The sequence below is a fragment of the Heptranchias perlo genome, chromosome 12 (assembly GCF_035084215.1).
Source record: "Heptranchias perlo isolate sHepPer1 chromosome 12, sHepPer1.hap1, whole genome shotgun sequence".
Classification (NCBI taxonomy): Eukaryota; Metazoa; Chordata; class Chondrichthyes; order Hexanchiformes; family Hexanchidae; genus Heptranchias; species Heptranchias perlo.
The window spans coordinates 29,104,638-29,122,366 of NC_090336.1; the positions used below are offsets into that span (position 1 = coordinate 29,104,638).

Here is a 17,729-nt window from a genome sequence, read left to right on the forward strand (position 1 = left end):
GGTAAAAATTAGTGATTAACAGGTAAGTCCTCATTTCAGTCAATCACCAATCAAATCAAATTACTTAATTTATTATCCAAACTTATCAATCCCAACTGGCAAGTAACCAACCAAAAAATATCATGAAGTTAGCTTGAGTCATCAGCCATAATTTTTTACCCCAATGGACAATTTACCAAAAAAAGTAACATGAAGATTGCTCATGTTCTATTCATAGACAAAATAGGCACAGAATCCAAACCATTATTGTAAATCCATGGAAAATATCTTCTGAGAGAGGCCTTGTCCTGTGAGAGGACCCTGGGACTCATTTTGGAGTGCTAGGCTGCAGCTTCAATTATTGGGTTGGGATTTGTTGATTATTTTCTCAGCAAATGCCAGGTTCTTCCCAACTGGCTCCAGTCTGTATCAATTACAACAAGCTCCTCCTCTCCATGTTAGCTCCACCCACCACCTTGCCCGAGTTCAGCTCGTCCTGACCGACCCACCTGACATCATACCAACGACCTCTGAACCATTCGCACCGAGTCCTTTTCCACCTGTAGTTTTCCTATCAGCTGTTGCAGAACTTGGCTTTCCTAATGTACTTGACAATTGTAACTGTGATTAGAGTCATCAAATACAGTTGGAAAGTCAAACTCTACATTTCATTATGAAAAAAGCATGGATGAAGCAAGAATTGGTTAGAAATTATTCTAGTCAGGTCAAAGTGGGAAGACCAAACTCAAAGTCTCTCACCTGCAGAGTTGTTATTTGCCAAACTATTCATTTGCCAACTTGAATGAGTGGGCAGATGGGAACCACTTACCTGTCTACCTGTTCTGAATGCTTCTTCACTGCCTTTGCCAGAGTGCGTTCCAGCCCTGCTGCTCACCCACGTACTCAGGCAACACTTGTGTACTCACCTGCCTGGCCTGTGAGCTTCCTAGCCCACACCAATTTGCCTAGAATATTTCCCATCCATCCACCAGACACTGTGGTTTTCAGCATGCCTCACTGCCCCAAATGTTTCTTGACCCACCTACTCACTCATCTGTCCTGAGTGCCTACTGACCCGCCTACTTGCTCACCCTGCCCAAATGCTTCTCGGGCGGTCCAACCTGAGTGCATTGCATCTTGCCCACTTGCTTTTCTGCAGGGCATTTAGCCGAATGCTGCTGCTCATTACCACCAACTCTGCCATACTTTGCGCTCTGTTCCCAAGTACTTGAAGCCCAGCCACATATCCTGTATTGCTTCCAGCCCCCATTTCACCCCCTCAGTACTCCCACACACCAATCCAGTGACATCTACCAACTTAATTGTGCCCCTGCTCCCTATCCTGCCGAACCTCAGTGGTCCAACCCCTTCCATGATCAAGAACTGAGATAGGCATTTAGAGATTTTTGACTGGAATGCACTAAGTCCTCCTAGAGTGTATTCCCTCCCCAGAGTGATTCCAGGCAATAGTACCCTTGCCCCAACCCCCCATTGATCTCAGGCCTTACAGCTCAGCCCTCTCTTCAAATGCTGCCAAAGCTAACCCATCCCCAAAATTAGGGGTTATGGGGAGCGGGCAGGAAATTGGACATGAAGCTGAGTTCGGATCGGTCAATGCCCTGTGGGTGGCGGAGAGGGCCCAGGGGCTATGTGGCCGGGTCCTGCTCCGACTTCTTGTGTTCTTTAGATTTGTGGTTGGGATCAGATCAGCCATGATCTTATTGAATGGCGGAGCAGGCTCGAGGGGCCGATTGGCCTACTCCTGCTCCAATTTCTTATGTTCTTATGTAAAAGTTCTCCCAGAACCTATACTGCAATCCCACAGTGTTCCCTCACTCCTAGATTCATACAAAAGAAAGATACCAAAACAAATCAAAAAAGTCAGAGTGATATAGCCATCATATGATGGAGAAAGTGAGCGAATGTGGGCAGAAGACAAAAGCCACTTTTATATTGGTCTTTTAATTTAGATTCCAGAAGCCTTTCATCAGAGCCACGCACAGCACTTATGCTGTTAAATCCAAGAGACCTTTAGATGCAGTTTATCCTGGGTCTACATATCTGTTGCCAGTCTGTGAAAAATGGATTTAGCAGCACAAATTCTGAAAATCAGGACATGGATCCCAGGATCCAAATTAAAAACCAATGTAAAAGGCCCTATAGACAGGAGGGAGTGAGAAAGAAGCAGCAATAGTTACAAGAATGTGTTTTTTGTTCTTGAGCAATGCCACAGGAAAACAACTATATTATAATGCATTGTGTGACATGTATAACGCTTCTATGATTATAAAACAGAATATGTTTCAACTCACCTTAAGCAACAACACAAGAGATCATTAGTAGTTTGTGAAAGTCTAAGCAACAATTCATGCATGTTCAACTCAATAATACCAAATCTTTATTAAATGTTTAATTAATTATGCAAAATAACAATTACAATTGTTGAACGTTTAATTGCAATATGCAGATACCCAAAGGACTACAAACAATTCCTTTATTGTCGCTGGGTCAAAATCCTGGAACTCCCTACCTAACAGCATTGTGGGAGTACCTTCACCCCATGGACTGCAGCTGCTCACCACCACATTCTCAAGTACAATTAGGGATGGGCAATAAATGCTGGCCTTGCCAGCGACGCCCACATCAGATGAATAAAAAAATAACTTTTTAAAAATGTACAATTTAAGACATGATGCGAATATACTGAGATTGCTGGTATAGTTAAATCACACCTGTGCATTTTTAAAAATCCTTATTAAATTGTTAACGAATAAATATTAGTAAAAGCAATGACTCTCAATGACTTAAACTTTTGAGCAATGAGCAATAGCTATATCAGAACTATTTGTCTGCTCTCCACACGCAGACAAGCCTGGGTTAAACCCAGAAGCTGGTGTGTTGGAGCCGGGGTGCCGTGGCACTCCGAAAACAGAGTATTTTTACTCCCCATCTGCCCCAGGGGTAAAAATTTACCCCATGGTCTCTTCACACTGTACCCTCTTTTTCCCTTCGCACTTCTATCTCACCCTACACACTCTGCATAACAAACTACAGCTGGTTTTAGCAGCCACTCATCTCTCCGCTCTCCCTTCACACTAAATGATAACCGGTGTCCCTCTCTTTCATTCGCTCCAGAACAGTTGTTCTATTTTATCAATGATGTGGAGATACTAACGGGAGGAGGAGGCTCTGCAAACATCCCCATCCTCAATGACGGCGGAGTCCAGCACGTAAGTGCAAAATACAAGGCTGAAGCGTTTGCAACCATCTTCAGCCAGAAGTGCCGAGTGGATGATCCATCTCGGCCTCCTCCCGATATCCCCACCATCACGGAAGCCAGTCTTCGGCCAATTCGATTCACTCCACGTGATATCAAGAAACGGCTGAGTGCACTGGATACAGCAAAGGCTATGGGCCCGACAACATCCCAGCTGTAGTGCTGAAGACTTGTGCTCCAGAACTAGCTGCACCTCTAGCCAAGCTGTTCCAGTACAGCGACAACACTGGCATCTACCCGACAATGTGGAAAATTGCCCAGGTATGTCCTGTCCACAAAAAGCAGGACAAATCCAATCCGGCCAATTACCGCCCGATCAGTCTACTCTCAATCATCAGCAAAGTGATGGAAGGTGTCGTCGACAGTGCTATCAAGCGGCACTTACTCACCAATAACCTGCTCACCGATGCTCAGTTTGGGTTCCGCCAGGACCACTCGGCTCCAGACCTCATTACAGCCTTGGTCCAAACATGGACAAAAGAGCTGAATTCCAGAGGTGAGGTGAGAGTGACTGCCCTTGACATCAAGGCAGCATTTGACCGAGTGTGGCACCAAGGAGCCCAAGTAAAATTGAAGTCAATGGGAATCAGGGGGGAAACTCTTCAGTGGCTGGAGTCATACCTAGCACAAAGGAAGATGGTAGTGGTTGTTGGAGGCCAATCATCTCAGCCCCAGGACATTGCTGCAGGAGTTCCTCAGGGCAGTGTCCTAGGCTCAACCATCTTCAGCTGCTTCATCAATGACCTTCCCTCCATCATAAGGTCAGAAATGGGATGTTCGCTGATGACTGCACAGTGTTCACTTCCATTCGCAACCCCTCAAATAATGAAGCAGTCCGAGCCCGCATGCAGCAAGACCTGGCTTGGGCTCATAAGTGGCAAGTAATATTCGTGCCAGATAAGTGCCAGGCAATGACCATCTCCAACAAGAGAGAGTCTAACCACCTCCCCTTGACATTCAACGGCATTACCATCGCCGAATCCCCCACCATCAACATCCTGGGGGTCACCATTGACCAGAAACTTAACTGGACCAGCCATATAAATACTGTGGCTACAAGAGCAGGTCAGAGGCTGGGTATTCTGCGGCGAGTGACTCACCTCCTGACTCCCCAAAGCCTTTCCACCGTCTACAAGGCACAAGTCAGGAGTGTGATGGAATACTCTCCACTTGCCTGGATGAGTGCAGCTCCAACAACACTCAAAAAGCTCGACACCATCCAAGATAAAGCAGCCCACTTGATTGGCACCCCATCCACCACCCTAAACATTCACTCCCTTCACTACCAGCACACTGTGGCTGCAGTGTGTACCATGTACAAAAGGCACTGCAGCAACTCGCCAAGGCTTCTTCGACAGCACCTCCCAAACCCGCGACCTCTACCACCTAGAAGGACAAGAGCAGCAGGCAGATGGGAACAACACCACCTGCACGTTCCCCTCCAAGTCACACACCATCCCGACTTGGAAATATATCGCCGTTCCTTCATCGTCGCTGGGTCAAAATCCTGGAACTCCCTTCCTAACAGCACTGTGGGAGAACATTCACCACACGGACTGCAGTGGTTCAAGAAGGCCGCTCACTACCACCTTCTCGAGGGCAATTAGGGATGGGCAATAAATGCCGGCCTCGCCAGCGACGCCCACATCCCATGATCACTGACAAAGCAGTTTGCCTCCTGGTTTTAGACAGACTGGTGAGCTGAGCACAGGGTGACAAATATTAGCTCACAATCGGAAGCTCCTGGTCACAGAGCTGTATCTCAAAGAGACTACAAAGAATCGTGGGCCCTGCTCCCCCTCAGTCCCGACTTACATCTTCACCTCAGTTGCAGCTGTCAATCAAAACCACTACCTCAGTCACCTAGGATGATGGAATTGAATGGGATGGCTTGATCCATTTATTTGTGCCAAATACTTTGTGACCTGCGACGCCCACATCCCGTGAACGAATAAAAAAAAAATGCCGGTGATGGACTTGAGTGTACAAATGTAAGGAATCTTACAACACCAGGTTATAGTCCAACAGTTTTATTTGAAAATCAAAAGCTTTCGGAGGCTTTCTCCTTCGTCAGGTGAAGTGTGGGATTCCTTGTCGGTTACCACATTTATAGTCAGAGAACAATACCTGTTGATTACAGATAATCTTTCCAACTGCCCGTTGTCAAGTCACTCAAAGTGTTCAGACAGAGAGATGTTACATACAGGACCACCGAATATACAAACGGCCAGAACAAAAGACAGAGCGAGAGAGAGAGAAATATCCGAAAGGAAGAGAAAGAGAGAGAATGACCCGTTGTATTAAAAACAGATAACTTTTTTTCGCTGGTGGGGTTACGTGTAGTGTGACATGAACCCAAGATCCCGGTTGAGGCCGTCCTCATGGGTGCGGAACTTGGCAATCAATTTCTGCTCGACGATTTTGCGTTGTCGTGTATCTCGAAGGCCGTCTTGGAGAACGCTTACCCGAAGATCGGTGACTGAATGTCCTTGACTGCTGAAGTGTTCCCCGACTGTCTGGCGATTGTTGATCTGGCGATCAAAGAGAGGCTCTGAAGGCTTGTCTTTGATGCACATTCTTTCAACTAGTTTCTGTGTGCAGTTACTTGTTCATGGCTTTCACCCATTGCTTCTAATCATTCATCTAATTGATGAAATGAATGCAGGTGAAACAAAATTACCGTATAATTAATACAACTTGGATATGTTACAAAAGATTCAGGATAAATATGCTAATAATCAGAAAAAGAAACTTAGATAATAGGCTATAAAATATGAAAATGAAACTGAAGTTGACCATAAATCATTTCATTCACAGATGGAAAACATTCTAGCATCGTGTATACTTGATGTGAGAGGTCAAAATAAGGATGCTGCTTCCATCTGGTATATCAAAACCATAACTCATTACTTACTGTTCCAGAAAATGCCACACCAACTCAACTTAATTTCAGCCTGAAATATCTGGGAACTGGGTCCATCTCAGTGGTAATCTCAACTTGGAGCAGACAATTGTCATCTTCTTGCCTTGGTATGTAAGTTAGTGCAGTGGTGAAACCTTTACCAGTTTCAAATGGTGTGTTTGCAATAAAGCTCTTATCTTCAAAAGGGTAGACGTCTCTGTACCAGGTGATGTGAGACTCCGCTATGGTGAATCCTTTAACGGTGCAGGAAACAATTACGGGTTGGCCAGCTTTAGGACTTTCTGTTTGGCAAGTTATCTTTGACACTGTCTGAAAATCTGTTGGAATAAAATTTGAAATGTAAAACCCTTAATAATGTGACAAAAATAAAGATTTTATTTTACAAAGTAAACACAAGAAAAGTTGGTAGTTCCAGCAGTACAGCTCGGCACTCCCAGACTAGGGGCTTTTTATTTTTAATCCCAACTACTTCTGACATTTGAACTCAGCCATCAATTGGCATTTCCTGCCTAAAAACATGGAATCAGATGGTGTACATCATGGCCATGGAATATTCTATGAGAGTGACGTGGCTGTCATAGAATCATAGAAAATTTACGGCACAGAAGGAGGCCATTCGGCCCATCGTGTCCGCGCCGGCTGAGAAACGAGCCACCCAGCATAATCCCACTTTCCCGCATTTGGTCCGTAGCCCTGCAGGTCATGGCTCTTCAGGTGCACATCCAGGTTTTTTTTTAAATGAGTTGAGGGTTTCTGCCTTTACCACCCTCTCAGGCAGTGAGTTCCAGACCCCCACCACCCACTGGGTGAAAAAAGTTTTCTTCATTTCCGCTCTAATCCTTCTACCAATCACTTTAAATCCATGCCCCCTGGTTATTGACCCCTCCGCTAAGGGAAATAGGTCCTTCTTATCCACTCTATCTAGGCCCCTCATAATTTTGTACACCTCAATTAAATCACCCTCTGTTCCAAGGAAAATAACCCCAGCCTATCCAATCGGTCATCATAGCTAAAATTCTCCAGTCCTGGCAACAGCCTCGTAAATCTCCTCTGCACCCTCTCTAGTGCAATTACATCCTTCCTGTAATGTGGTGAACAGAACTGTACAAAGTACTCAAGCTGTGGCCTAACTAGTGTTTTATACAGTTCCAGCATAACATCCCTACTTTTATATTCTATGCCTCGGCTAATAAAGGAAAGCATTCCATATGCCTTTTTAACCACCTTATCTACCTGTCCTACTACCTTCAGGGAGTGCATGTCCACAGATCCAAGGTCTCTCACTTCCTCTACACCTCTCAGTATCCTCTCATTTATGGTGTATTCCCTTGCCTTGTTTGCTCTCCCCAAATGCATTACCTCAACTTCTCCGGATTAAACCCCATTTGCCACTTTTCTGTCCATCTGACCAGTCCATTGATATCTTCCTGCAGTCTACAGCTTTCCTCCTCACCATCAACCACACAGCCTATCTTTGTGTCATCCGCAAATTTTTTAATCATGCCCCCTACGTTTATGTCCAAATCGTTAATGTACACCCCAAAAAGCAAAGGACCTAGTACCGAGCCCTGCGGCACCCCACAGGAAATCGCCTTCCAGTCGCAAAAACACCCGTCGACCATTACCCTTTGCTTCCTGCCACTGAGCCAATTTTGGATCCAATTTGCCACATTCCCTTGGATCCCATGGGCCTTTACTTTTTTGACCAATCTGCCATGTGGGACCTTGTCAAAAGCTTTGCTAAAATCTACGTAGACTACATGAATTGCACTACCCTCATCGATCCGCCTCGTCACCTCCTCGAAAAATTCAATCAAGTTAGTCAGACACGACCTCCCCTTAACAAATCCGTGCTGACTGTCCTTGATTAGTCCATGCCTTTCTAAGTGACAGTTTATCCTGTCCCTCAGAATTGATTCCAATAATTTGCCCACCACCGAGTTAGGCTGACTGGCCAGTAATTACACGGTCTATCCTTCGCTCCCTTTTTAAACAACGGTACAACGTCAGCAGTCCTCCAATCCTCCGGCACCACGTCTGTATCCAGTGAAGTTTGGAAAATGATTGTTAAAGCCTCCGCTATTTCCTCCCTGGCTTCTTTTAACAGTCTGGGATACATTTCATCCGGCCCTGGTGATTTATCCACTTTCAAAGATGCTAATCCCCTTAATACTTCCTCTCTCACTATGTTTATCCCATCCAATATTTCACACTCCTCCTCCTTAACTTCAATCCCTGCATCATCCCCCTCCTTTGTGAAGACAGATGCAAAGTATTCAATTAAGAACCATACCCACATCTTCCACCTCCACACATAGTTTACCTTTTGGGTCTCTTATAGGCCCTACTCTTTCCTTAGTTATCCACTTGCTCTTAATGTATTTATAAAACATTGTTGGGTTTTCTTTGATTTTACCTGCTAATATTTTTTCATGCCCTCTCTTTGCTTTCCTAATTTCCTTTTATGGTCAAATAGCTGCCAGGGTGTGACCTGTGAGTTGTGGGTGTAAAGCTTGCAACAGCAGTAATGTGTGAGGGTGAGATGAAGCATCTGATTGGAAGAGTTAAGTACTGATTTAAAGAGTTTGTTGGTAGGTGGGTGATGGGGGGGTGTAGTGCTGAGCAACTTTTATTCAATATTTTGAAGGAACTCAACAATTTGTAAACATAAGGATGGGACCTACATGTGTGTTTTATGTGAGCGATTTCTGATCTCCGCTCAGACCCGCATCTTATATTTCGAAAATATAAAAGTCCTGCAAACTTTGAGCAGCCATGTTGTTGCTCGTTAAAAATTTCAGACTTCCCATCATCACCATGCTTCACTGTATTGCAGCATAGATTCACTTCACCATTGGCTTTTACCACTTCCTGCAGCCAAGGTGCACCTTCCCTTTAAGAGGTGCAGGCTGCCTTTAAGTGGTGCTAGCCACACGCGATATCTGGGCCCACTGCTGGTGAGCAGCCACTCAACAGCGCAGCTAGACCTGGCTGCACCCACCACCAATCATGTAAATCACCAGGCAGCATGAATGTTATGTGTTGCCTGCATCTCAACAACCGGGCACGGGTTAATCGCGCACTGCGATCACCACGCCCGTTTTTGGGGGTTAACTAATTTAACCCCCAGTATGTTTTGGTGGTGTTGGCGTTGGAGGGGGGAATGTGGCCAAGACACTGAGAAAATAGCTTTCTTTCCTGAATAATGCTATGGGATCTCTTACATCTGATGGGATCTAGTTTAACATCTTATCTGAAAGACAGCATCTCGGACAATGCAGCACTCCCTCAGTACTACATTGAAGTGTCAGCCTGGAATATGTGTTCAAGTTCTAACACACAATCTTCAGACTATGAAGCGAGTGTACTACCACTGATCCAAACCGACACTTGAAGCAGTGTAGTACCTTATATACTGCATGCCTTGCAGCTGTCAGCATAGCCATTATTGTCTGTATTCTGATCCGTGGGGTTTACTGCACATCTTAAGAGCAAAAGGTGATTCTCACTTTTTGCATGCTTTCTTTAAGAAGACAAGCCTTATAAATCAGGAGAAATCAGCAACAGTTGGCAAGCCCCCAAACCTGAAACGTACCACTTCAATGAGGAGGAATCCATGCAGATCCTGAGGGAAGCAACTTGGGTGATAAAGACAGCAAGGTAGAAGGGCATTTGCCAACAGAGTGTTTGTCACAGCATTCTATTCTTCCTATTGCATCTTGCATTAATCCTCAGAAGCATATCGTGAGATCCTTATCACTCCTTGCACTGAAATTGATGTGCGCTCCATTCCTGAGATTCTATTCAAAGCTGTCTTTCTCTTTTCCTTTTCTAGGGGTTTCTGGAGAAGGTGAGCCAGGCTCCAGTGCATCCAGCCCAGCCAGCACTTCAAAGCATGAACCAACACTCACTCTCTCCCTCCCAAGCACCAGCACAGTGCCATCCATTAGAGTCTGAGTGTGAAGGGAATGCACTGGGTGATGCACATGTCACGTGAGCAGGAGGAGCCAGCGTGGAATGTGAGGCGGAAGTCATGACTGACTGAACAGTCAGGATATAATAACCCTTGGCTCAAAAGTTTGGGGATCCTGATCTTGCAGGGCATTAAAGGTATGTGAGGCAGAGAAGACAGTGTCAGATACTGTGCAGCAGATGGTGGGTAAACTGGAGGAGTCCACTCTGTGCACTGCAGTCCATCTTGGAACATGTGGTGAGGGGACCATATGACAGAGGCCACGAGAGCAGTCTGCAATTCTTTCATGGTTGCTAAGACTGCTGTCAGAGGTCTGGGGTGTCAGATTGGGGACAGTTGTCTCACGGATCTTTATTAATCTCACTATTACTGATAAATCTCCTTTCCTGCAGATCAGTGACCATGCAAAGCCACTGCCCAATGCTGGTAGCATGGCAGGAATGCATTCAGATGATGGTCTTTCTGGGCAGCAGCACATGCGTGCCATCCTGCCAGCCCCTCAGATGCCCGCACATGAAAGGAGGCAGGGCCAAATTTCTCAATCAGCAGCAGAAGAGGTGCAGCCTACAGCAGGTCCATCTCAGAACTCTTCTGCCTTGAGGAAAGGGCCACTGCATGCCCCGAGGCTCATGCTGACATTGCATCCAGCCACCTCACATCATCCTGCCACTCAGATGGCACCTAGGAAAAGCATTAGGTACATGCACACACACTTTAGAGGTTTTGATTAAAACTATGGTTGCATTAAAGTTGTGTGTCATCTATGGCAATGTTTGAAAATGGATTTGATGAGATAGCGTGAATGAAAACTCTGAGTTGATGCACACAGGAAAGATTGTGGGGGAAATAATCTGCTCGAGAGTGCAATGACCAGATGCGGTAGTCAAGAGAAGGCCTCATGTATCAGTGTGGCACAAATATGCTCTGCAGCTAGGAAAAGGTTGTGCTCCATATTATCTACAGGCCTCTGCTGCTGCTCCTTGTCTTCTTCGGTCAAATGCAGATAAGGGTCATATCTTCCTGTATCCTCAGGTGTGGGATACTGATGAGTAGATGTCATGGGTCTCCAGTGCAGCCTCACCAACTTGGTTTCCCTACTATCCTCTTCTTCCAAGAAGCAAAGGTAGTGGGGAATCCCCAATTGGAAACCTACGTTGTGTCTTGTCTGAAGTGGGGGGTCCACATCAAAGGGCAGAGAGTAATGCATTAGGAACAGCAAAAAAAAGTGGAGAAAAAAGGATTTTGCAAAGCTTTAATTATATCTGTGTTTGGCTCTTTAAATGTATTTTTGTCTTTTCTCCAGCATCTAGCAACCCTGGACAGCCATTGTATACAGGCATGGTTACTGCTAAGTACAAATAAGGCAGTACTGATGCAAAATAGGATGCATGATGTTATCATATGATTACTGCCTAATTTTAATAATTGTAAACAATTTTACAACACCAAGTTATAGTCCAGCAATTTTATTTTAAATTCACAAGCTTTCGGAGGCTTCCCCCTTCGTCAGGTGAACGATGTGAAATGAGATCCTCGAAATTAAATCGCATTTATAATTCACAGAACAATGCTTGGTGAGTACAGACAGTTTTTTCAACTGCCCGTTGCCAAGGCAATCAGTGTGCAGACAGACAGGTGTTACCTGCCAGGTCTCACAGAATATACAAATCACCAAAAAAAAAACAACAAACAAAAAAAAACAGAAATGGAGAGGTAGAAACATAGAAAAGACAGCAACTGACCCGTTATATTAAAAACAGATAACATTTGTTCGCTGGTGGGGTAACGTGTAGCGTGACATGAACCCAAGATCCCGGTTGAGGCCGTCCTCATGGGTGCGGAATTTGGCTATCAATTTCTGCTCGACGATTTTGCGTTGTCGTGTGTCTCGAAGGCCGCCTTGGAGAACGCTTACCCGAAGGTCGGTGGATGAATGTCCATGACTGCTGAAGTGTTCCCCGACTGGGAGGGAACCCTCCTGTTTGGCGATTGTTGCGCGGTGTCCGTTCATCCGTTGTCGCAGCGTCTGCATGGTCTCGCCAATGTACCATGCTCTGGGGCATCCTTTCCTGCAATGTATGAGGTAGACAACGTTGGCCGAGTCACAGGAGTATGAACCATGCACCTGGTGGGTGGTGTCCTCTCGTGTGATGGTGGTATCTGTGTCAATGATCTGGCATGTCTTGCAGAGGTTACCGTGGCAGGGTTGTGTGGTGTCGTGGACGCTGTTCTCTTGAAAGCTAGGTAATTTGCTGCGAACGATGGTCTGTTTGAGGTTGGGTGGCTGTTTAAAGGCGAGTAGTGGAGGTGTGGGGATGGCCATAGCGAGGTGTTTGTCCTCATTGATGACATGTTGAAGGCTGCGGAGAACATGGCGTAGTTTCTCCGCTCCGGGGAAGTACTGGACGACAAAGGGTACTCTGTTGGTTGCGTCCCGTGTTAGTCTCCTGAGGAGGTCTATGCGATTTTTTGCTGTGGCCCGTCGGAACTGTCGATCGATGAGTCGAGCGTCATATCCCGTTCTTACTAGGGCGTCTTTCAGCGTCTGTAGGTGTCCATCGCGTTCCTCCTCGTCTGAGCAGACCCTGTGTATTCGCAGGGCCTGTCCATAGGGGATGGCCTCTTTGACGTGGTTAGGGTGGAAGCTGGAAAAGTGGAGCATCGTGAGGTTGTCCGTGGGCTTACGGTAGAGTGAGGTGCTGAGGTGCCCGTCTTTGATGGAGATTCGTGTGTCCAAGAAAGAAACTGATTCTGAGGAGTAGTCCATGGTGAGCTTGATGGTGGGATGGCTTACGGTAGAGTGAGGTGCTGAGGTGCCCGTCTTTGATAAGATCACCCATTTAGGGTGGGTGCTGCTGCCAACAGCCAGAAAATGATGGCAGAGAATTAGGCAAGCACTGAAGTGGGCTGGCAGCTGGCACACAGCATCTCCACACCTGCCTACCTAAACAGGAATATCTGGGCTATTCTGTATAATGATCTGAAATGCCACACTGACACCATTGTGGATCAAAACCAAACATGCACAAAACAGGAACTTCTAAAAAATTAGCAGTTTACCTTCATCATTTTGTATGTTGCAATATGAACGATCATCTTCATTTTCACCTGAACAGAGAAACAAGTTAGTTAAATTCGGTATCACATTAGTCAAATTAAATAAGTACTTCCAATGTTACAGTATTGAGTAACTCACCTAATAGTATTTAAAATAACTGAGGTCACCCAAAATTAACTATTTTCAGCATTAACGAAAGAAAACCTTGTTTATTCAATATAAAACTTCAATGTGAAATAAACATTCAAATGAAGACTTAATTTTGTTGAATTAAAAACAATCAATATGACAGAGGCCACGAGAGCAGTCTGCAATTCTTTCATGGTTGCTAAGACTGCTGTCAGAGGTCTGGGGTGTCAGATTGGGGACGGTTGTCTCACGGATCTTTATTAATCTCACTATTACTGATAAATCTCCTTTCCTGCAGATCAGTGACCATGCAAAGCCACTGCCCAATGCTGGTAGCATGGCAGGAATGCATTCAGATGATGGTCTTTCTGGGCAGCAGCACATGCGTGCCCTCCTGCCAGCCCCTCAGATGCCCGCACATGAAAGGAGGCAGGGCCAAATTTCTCAGACAGCAGCAGAAGAGGTGCAGCCTACAGCAGGTCCATCTCAGAACTCTTCTGCCTTGAGGAAAGGGCCACTGCATGCCCCGAGGCTCATGCTGACATTGCATCCAGCCACCTCACATCATCCTGCCACTCAGATGGCACCTAGGAAAAGCATTAGGTACATGCACACACACTTTAGAGGTTTTGATTAAAACTATGGTTGCATTAAAGTTGTGTGTCATCTATGGCAATGTTTGAAAATGGATTTGATGAGATAGCGTGAATGAAAACTCTGAGTTGATGCACACAGGAAAGATTGTGGGGGAAATAATCTGCTCGAGAGTGCAATGACCAGATGCGGTAGTCAAGAGAAGGCCTCATGTATCAGTGTGGCACAAATATGCTCTGCAGCTAGGAAAAGGTTGTGCTCCATATTATCTACAGGCCTCTGCTGCTGCTCCTTGTCTTCTTCGGTCAAATGCAGATAAGGGTCATATCTTCCTGTATCCTCAGGTGTGGGATACTGATGAGTAGATGTCATGGGTCTCCAGTGCAGCCTCACCAACTTGGTTTCCCTACTATCCTCTTCTTCCAAGAAGCAAAGGTAGTGGGGAATCCCCAATTGGAAACCTACGTTGTGTCTTGTCTGAAGGGGGGGGGTCCACATCAAAGGGCAGAGAGTAATGCATTAGGAACAGCAAAAAAAAGTGGAGAAAAAAGGATTTTGCAAAGCTTTAATTATATCTGTGTTTGGCTCTTTAAATGTATTTTTGTCTTTTCTCCAGCATCTAGCAACCCTGGACAGCCATTGTATACAGGCATGGTTACTGCTAAGTACAAATAAGGCAGTACTGATGCAAAATGGGATGCATGATATTATCATATGATTACTGCCTAATTTTAATAAGATCACCCATTTAGGGTTCGTGCTGCTGCCAACAGCCAGAAAATGATGGCAGAGAATTAGGCAAGCACTGAAGTGGGCTGGCAGCTGGCACACAGCATCTCCACACCTGCCTACCTAAACAGGAATATCTGGGCTATTCTGTATAATGATCTGAAATGCCACACTGACACCATTGTGGATCAAAACCAAACATGCGCAAAACAGGAACTTCTAAAAATGAGCAGTTTACCTTCATCATTTTGTATGTTGCAATATGAACTATCTTCTTCATTTTCACCTGAACAGAGAAACAAGTTAGTTAAATTCGGTATCACATTAGTCGAATTAAATAAGTACTTCCAATGTTACAGTATTGAGTAACTAACCTAATAGTATTTAAAATAACTGAGGTCACCCAAAATTAACTATTTTCAGCATTAACAAAAGAAAACCTTGTTTATTCAATGTAAAACTTCAATGTGAAATAAACATTCAAATGAAGACTTAATTTTATTGAATTAAAAACAATCAATGCTGCAGTTATTACAATTTTAATATCGGAAATGTTTTGCTCTGAATCTGACTCCAATAAAACAACATTCACCTTTAATGAGTAATTTGAAATCTTTCTCTTGAACTTCCTTTGTTTCTATGTGAAGCACCTCACATTTGATGGAACAATTATTATCTTCTTCAGCTGCAATAAATTTTATGCTCGAAAGTGAAGCAAAGAGGCCATTGTCAGCAATCACAGCAGTGCTGTTAATCACTTTATCCAAATAAATTCCCCCGTTTTTAAACCACTTTACTTGGATTTTATCAGGAACATAGCTTGTCAATGAGATACTGAGTGTTGTAAGCTGATTTACTTTAGGCAGTTCTGGATCAGCTTTAATAACGGACAAGGCAGGAGACAAAGCTGAAAGAACAAATAAAAAGTACTTGAATGTTTAGCCATTGAAACAAACTGATTAATTTTTAATGCGAACAAAATAAAAAAATATAGGGTTCTTGACTAGTTTGTAATATACACAAATGAAGTATGGGAATATATAGATCTCATGAACTTGTTCTTCAAAACTACTGTCATCAGAATTATTGGAATATTCTGTAGATATACAGTTCACATATTTACATAAAAGATTCTATTGAGAACAGCGCTGATCTTAAAGTGAAGATGGTGGTAGGATATTTTGGTGCGCAACTGCCTGGCAACATGCAGTGACTGACAGCTTTACCCATGGGTGTCAAGGGACTCCTGAGCAGTAAAGGTCACAGGACTAATGCTTCAGACATAAGGTAGTGACTCACAAAAGGAAAAAGGACAAAATAAAAACTCAATCAAAATCATCACAATTTTAGTTATTTGATCCAAATCCTGCTAGAAGTATCTATACTAAAAGTTTAATTTTTTTTTTAAAAAGTTGAAAAAAAAGGAACAATTCCTGGAAATTCACTCCTCTGACATCTTCAGGTAAGAAAAAAAAGTTCAGAACTTTTGTGATTTAGCTCCTATAAATTTAATTACTTTAAAATATGTATTTATTGGCAATTATATTCTTACTGTGAATCTAAACCACCTTAAATTGTATATACGTCCTTTTAGCAACTTCAACTGAAGTTCTACTGTACGATTTATCTAATTCTAATTTGCTCGCAGTCATTTATTCTGAAATGACTCATAAATGTGACCCCCACCCTATGTCCTGCATCGAGCAGAGTTATATCAGATTATTTCTGTTGTGACCTAGTAAAGTACAGCAATATAATCCCAAACATTTATATATAAAGTGGAAATTTTCAAACCTGGGGAGGGAGAAGGATCAGGGTGAAACATACCTGGAAGTGTCAAAAATGCCTGTTTTTCAATTGGAGTCTTTAGATTAGCATGCTCCACACGGAAGGAAAAATCTCGTCCAAAATCTAGTGCAGTTGGTTTTACTTTCAAGCAGGAAGACAACCGACAACATCCACTTTCCTCCCGCAGAGGTCCTTTAATTGTGATCCCTTCAAAGATCGTTTTTCCTTTTTGTAGCCAAATTGTATTGATAGGATGTGGGGAAAAGTTACTGATATTGCAGATGAGAGCAAGATCCATGCCATATCTAACGTCTGGTGGGTCAAATTTGATGTCTTCAACAAATGGAATTCCTGTTTAAATTGCAAAGAAGCACAATACTGAATAACCAAAAATGTTTAAGGATCAAAAAGGGAGGTTAAAAAGATCTATCTTTTCTCCCCCAAATGATAGATATTTAAGATGACAAGTGTCATCAAATCTACCATTGTGCAGCTTAGGCTTTGTTTCAAAGAACGTGATGACATTTTTAGAACTTTTTACCTTACAAAACATTTATGCTGCTGACTTGATAACCACAGCTATGTTGGGATACCACCAATTTAGAGCCAGTGGAACCACTGAGAGGAACTCTAAAGTCACAGGCAAACAAGGAACGTAAGCGAGATGGCATTATTGCTGAAGGCATTGTGGATCACTAAAAGAGGCAGTAGAAGCCTGCGCCTAAAATGGCAGAGCTATCACCATTTTCAACATAAACACACAGCCAGCTCCTTTTGGAGGCAGCCATGTTTTTGGCCACTAGCAGACACTTGGGGGGGGGGGGGTAATTTTAACCCCCAAGAACGGCTGGATGGTGGGCGGGTGGGCAGTCAAAATAGTAGATATTTGGAGCGGGACCACATTCCGACTACAATGCACCCAACTTCTGGGTTTAACCCAGGCAGGTTTGGATGTGTGTGCACAGCAGACACCAGGAAGTACCACCCCTACTTAAAACCGGTGGACCGATACTTAAAGGGGCAATGTACTTCATTGAAATCATATGAAAGCAGATGGGAAGGGCCGGATCCCCGTTGCTGGCCCACCCCCACCCCACCCCCCGACTCAGCCCCCCCCTCGATCCCCGATGCTGGCTGGACCCCCCCCTCCCCTCGATCCCCGATGCTGGCTGGACCCCCCCCTTCCCCTCGATCCCCGATGCTAGCTGGCTGGACGCCCCCCCCACCCCCCTCGATCCCCGATGCTGGCTGGCTGGCTGGCTGGCTGGACCCCCCCCCC

General features: G+C 44.5%; 1 protein-coding gene across 4 annotated transcripts in view; it reads right to left on the bottom strand.

Annotated features, from left to right (window-relative positions):
* Positions 1-5,270: 5,270 nt before the first annotated feature.
* Positions 5,271-17,729, bottom strand: part of LOC137327926 (uncharacterized) — a 39,623-nt gene continuing 27,164 nt past the window's right edge. For 2 of the 4 annotated variants that reach the window (XM_067993865.1, XM_067993868.1), the window contains exons 9-14: positions 16,490-16,801; positions 15,255-15,569; positions 14,901-14,948; positions 13,213-13,260; positions 6,171-6,496; positions 5,271-5,899 (exon numbers count right to left, since the gene is read on the bottom strand). In XM_067993865.1, coding sequence (XP_067849966.1) covers positions 6,195-6,496; positions 13,213-13,260; positions 14,901-14,948; positions 15,255-15,569; positions 16,490-16,801 — 1,025 coding nt within the window. In that variant the 3' untranslated portion in view covers positions 5,271-5,899; positions 6,171-6,194. Of the gene's footprint in view, positions 6,497-13,212; positions 13,261-14,900; positions 14,949-15,254; positions 15,570-16,489; positions 16,802-17,729 lie in introns of all 4 variants that reach the window. The other 2 variants (XM_067993867.1, XM_067993866.1) reach the window with 2 other exon arrangements.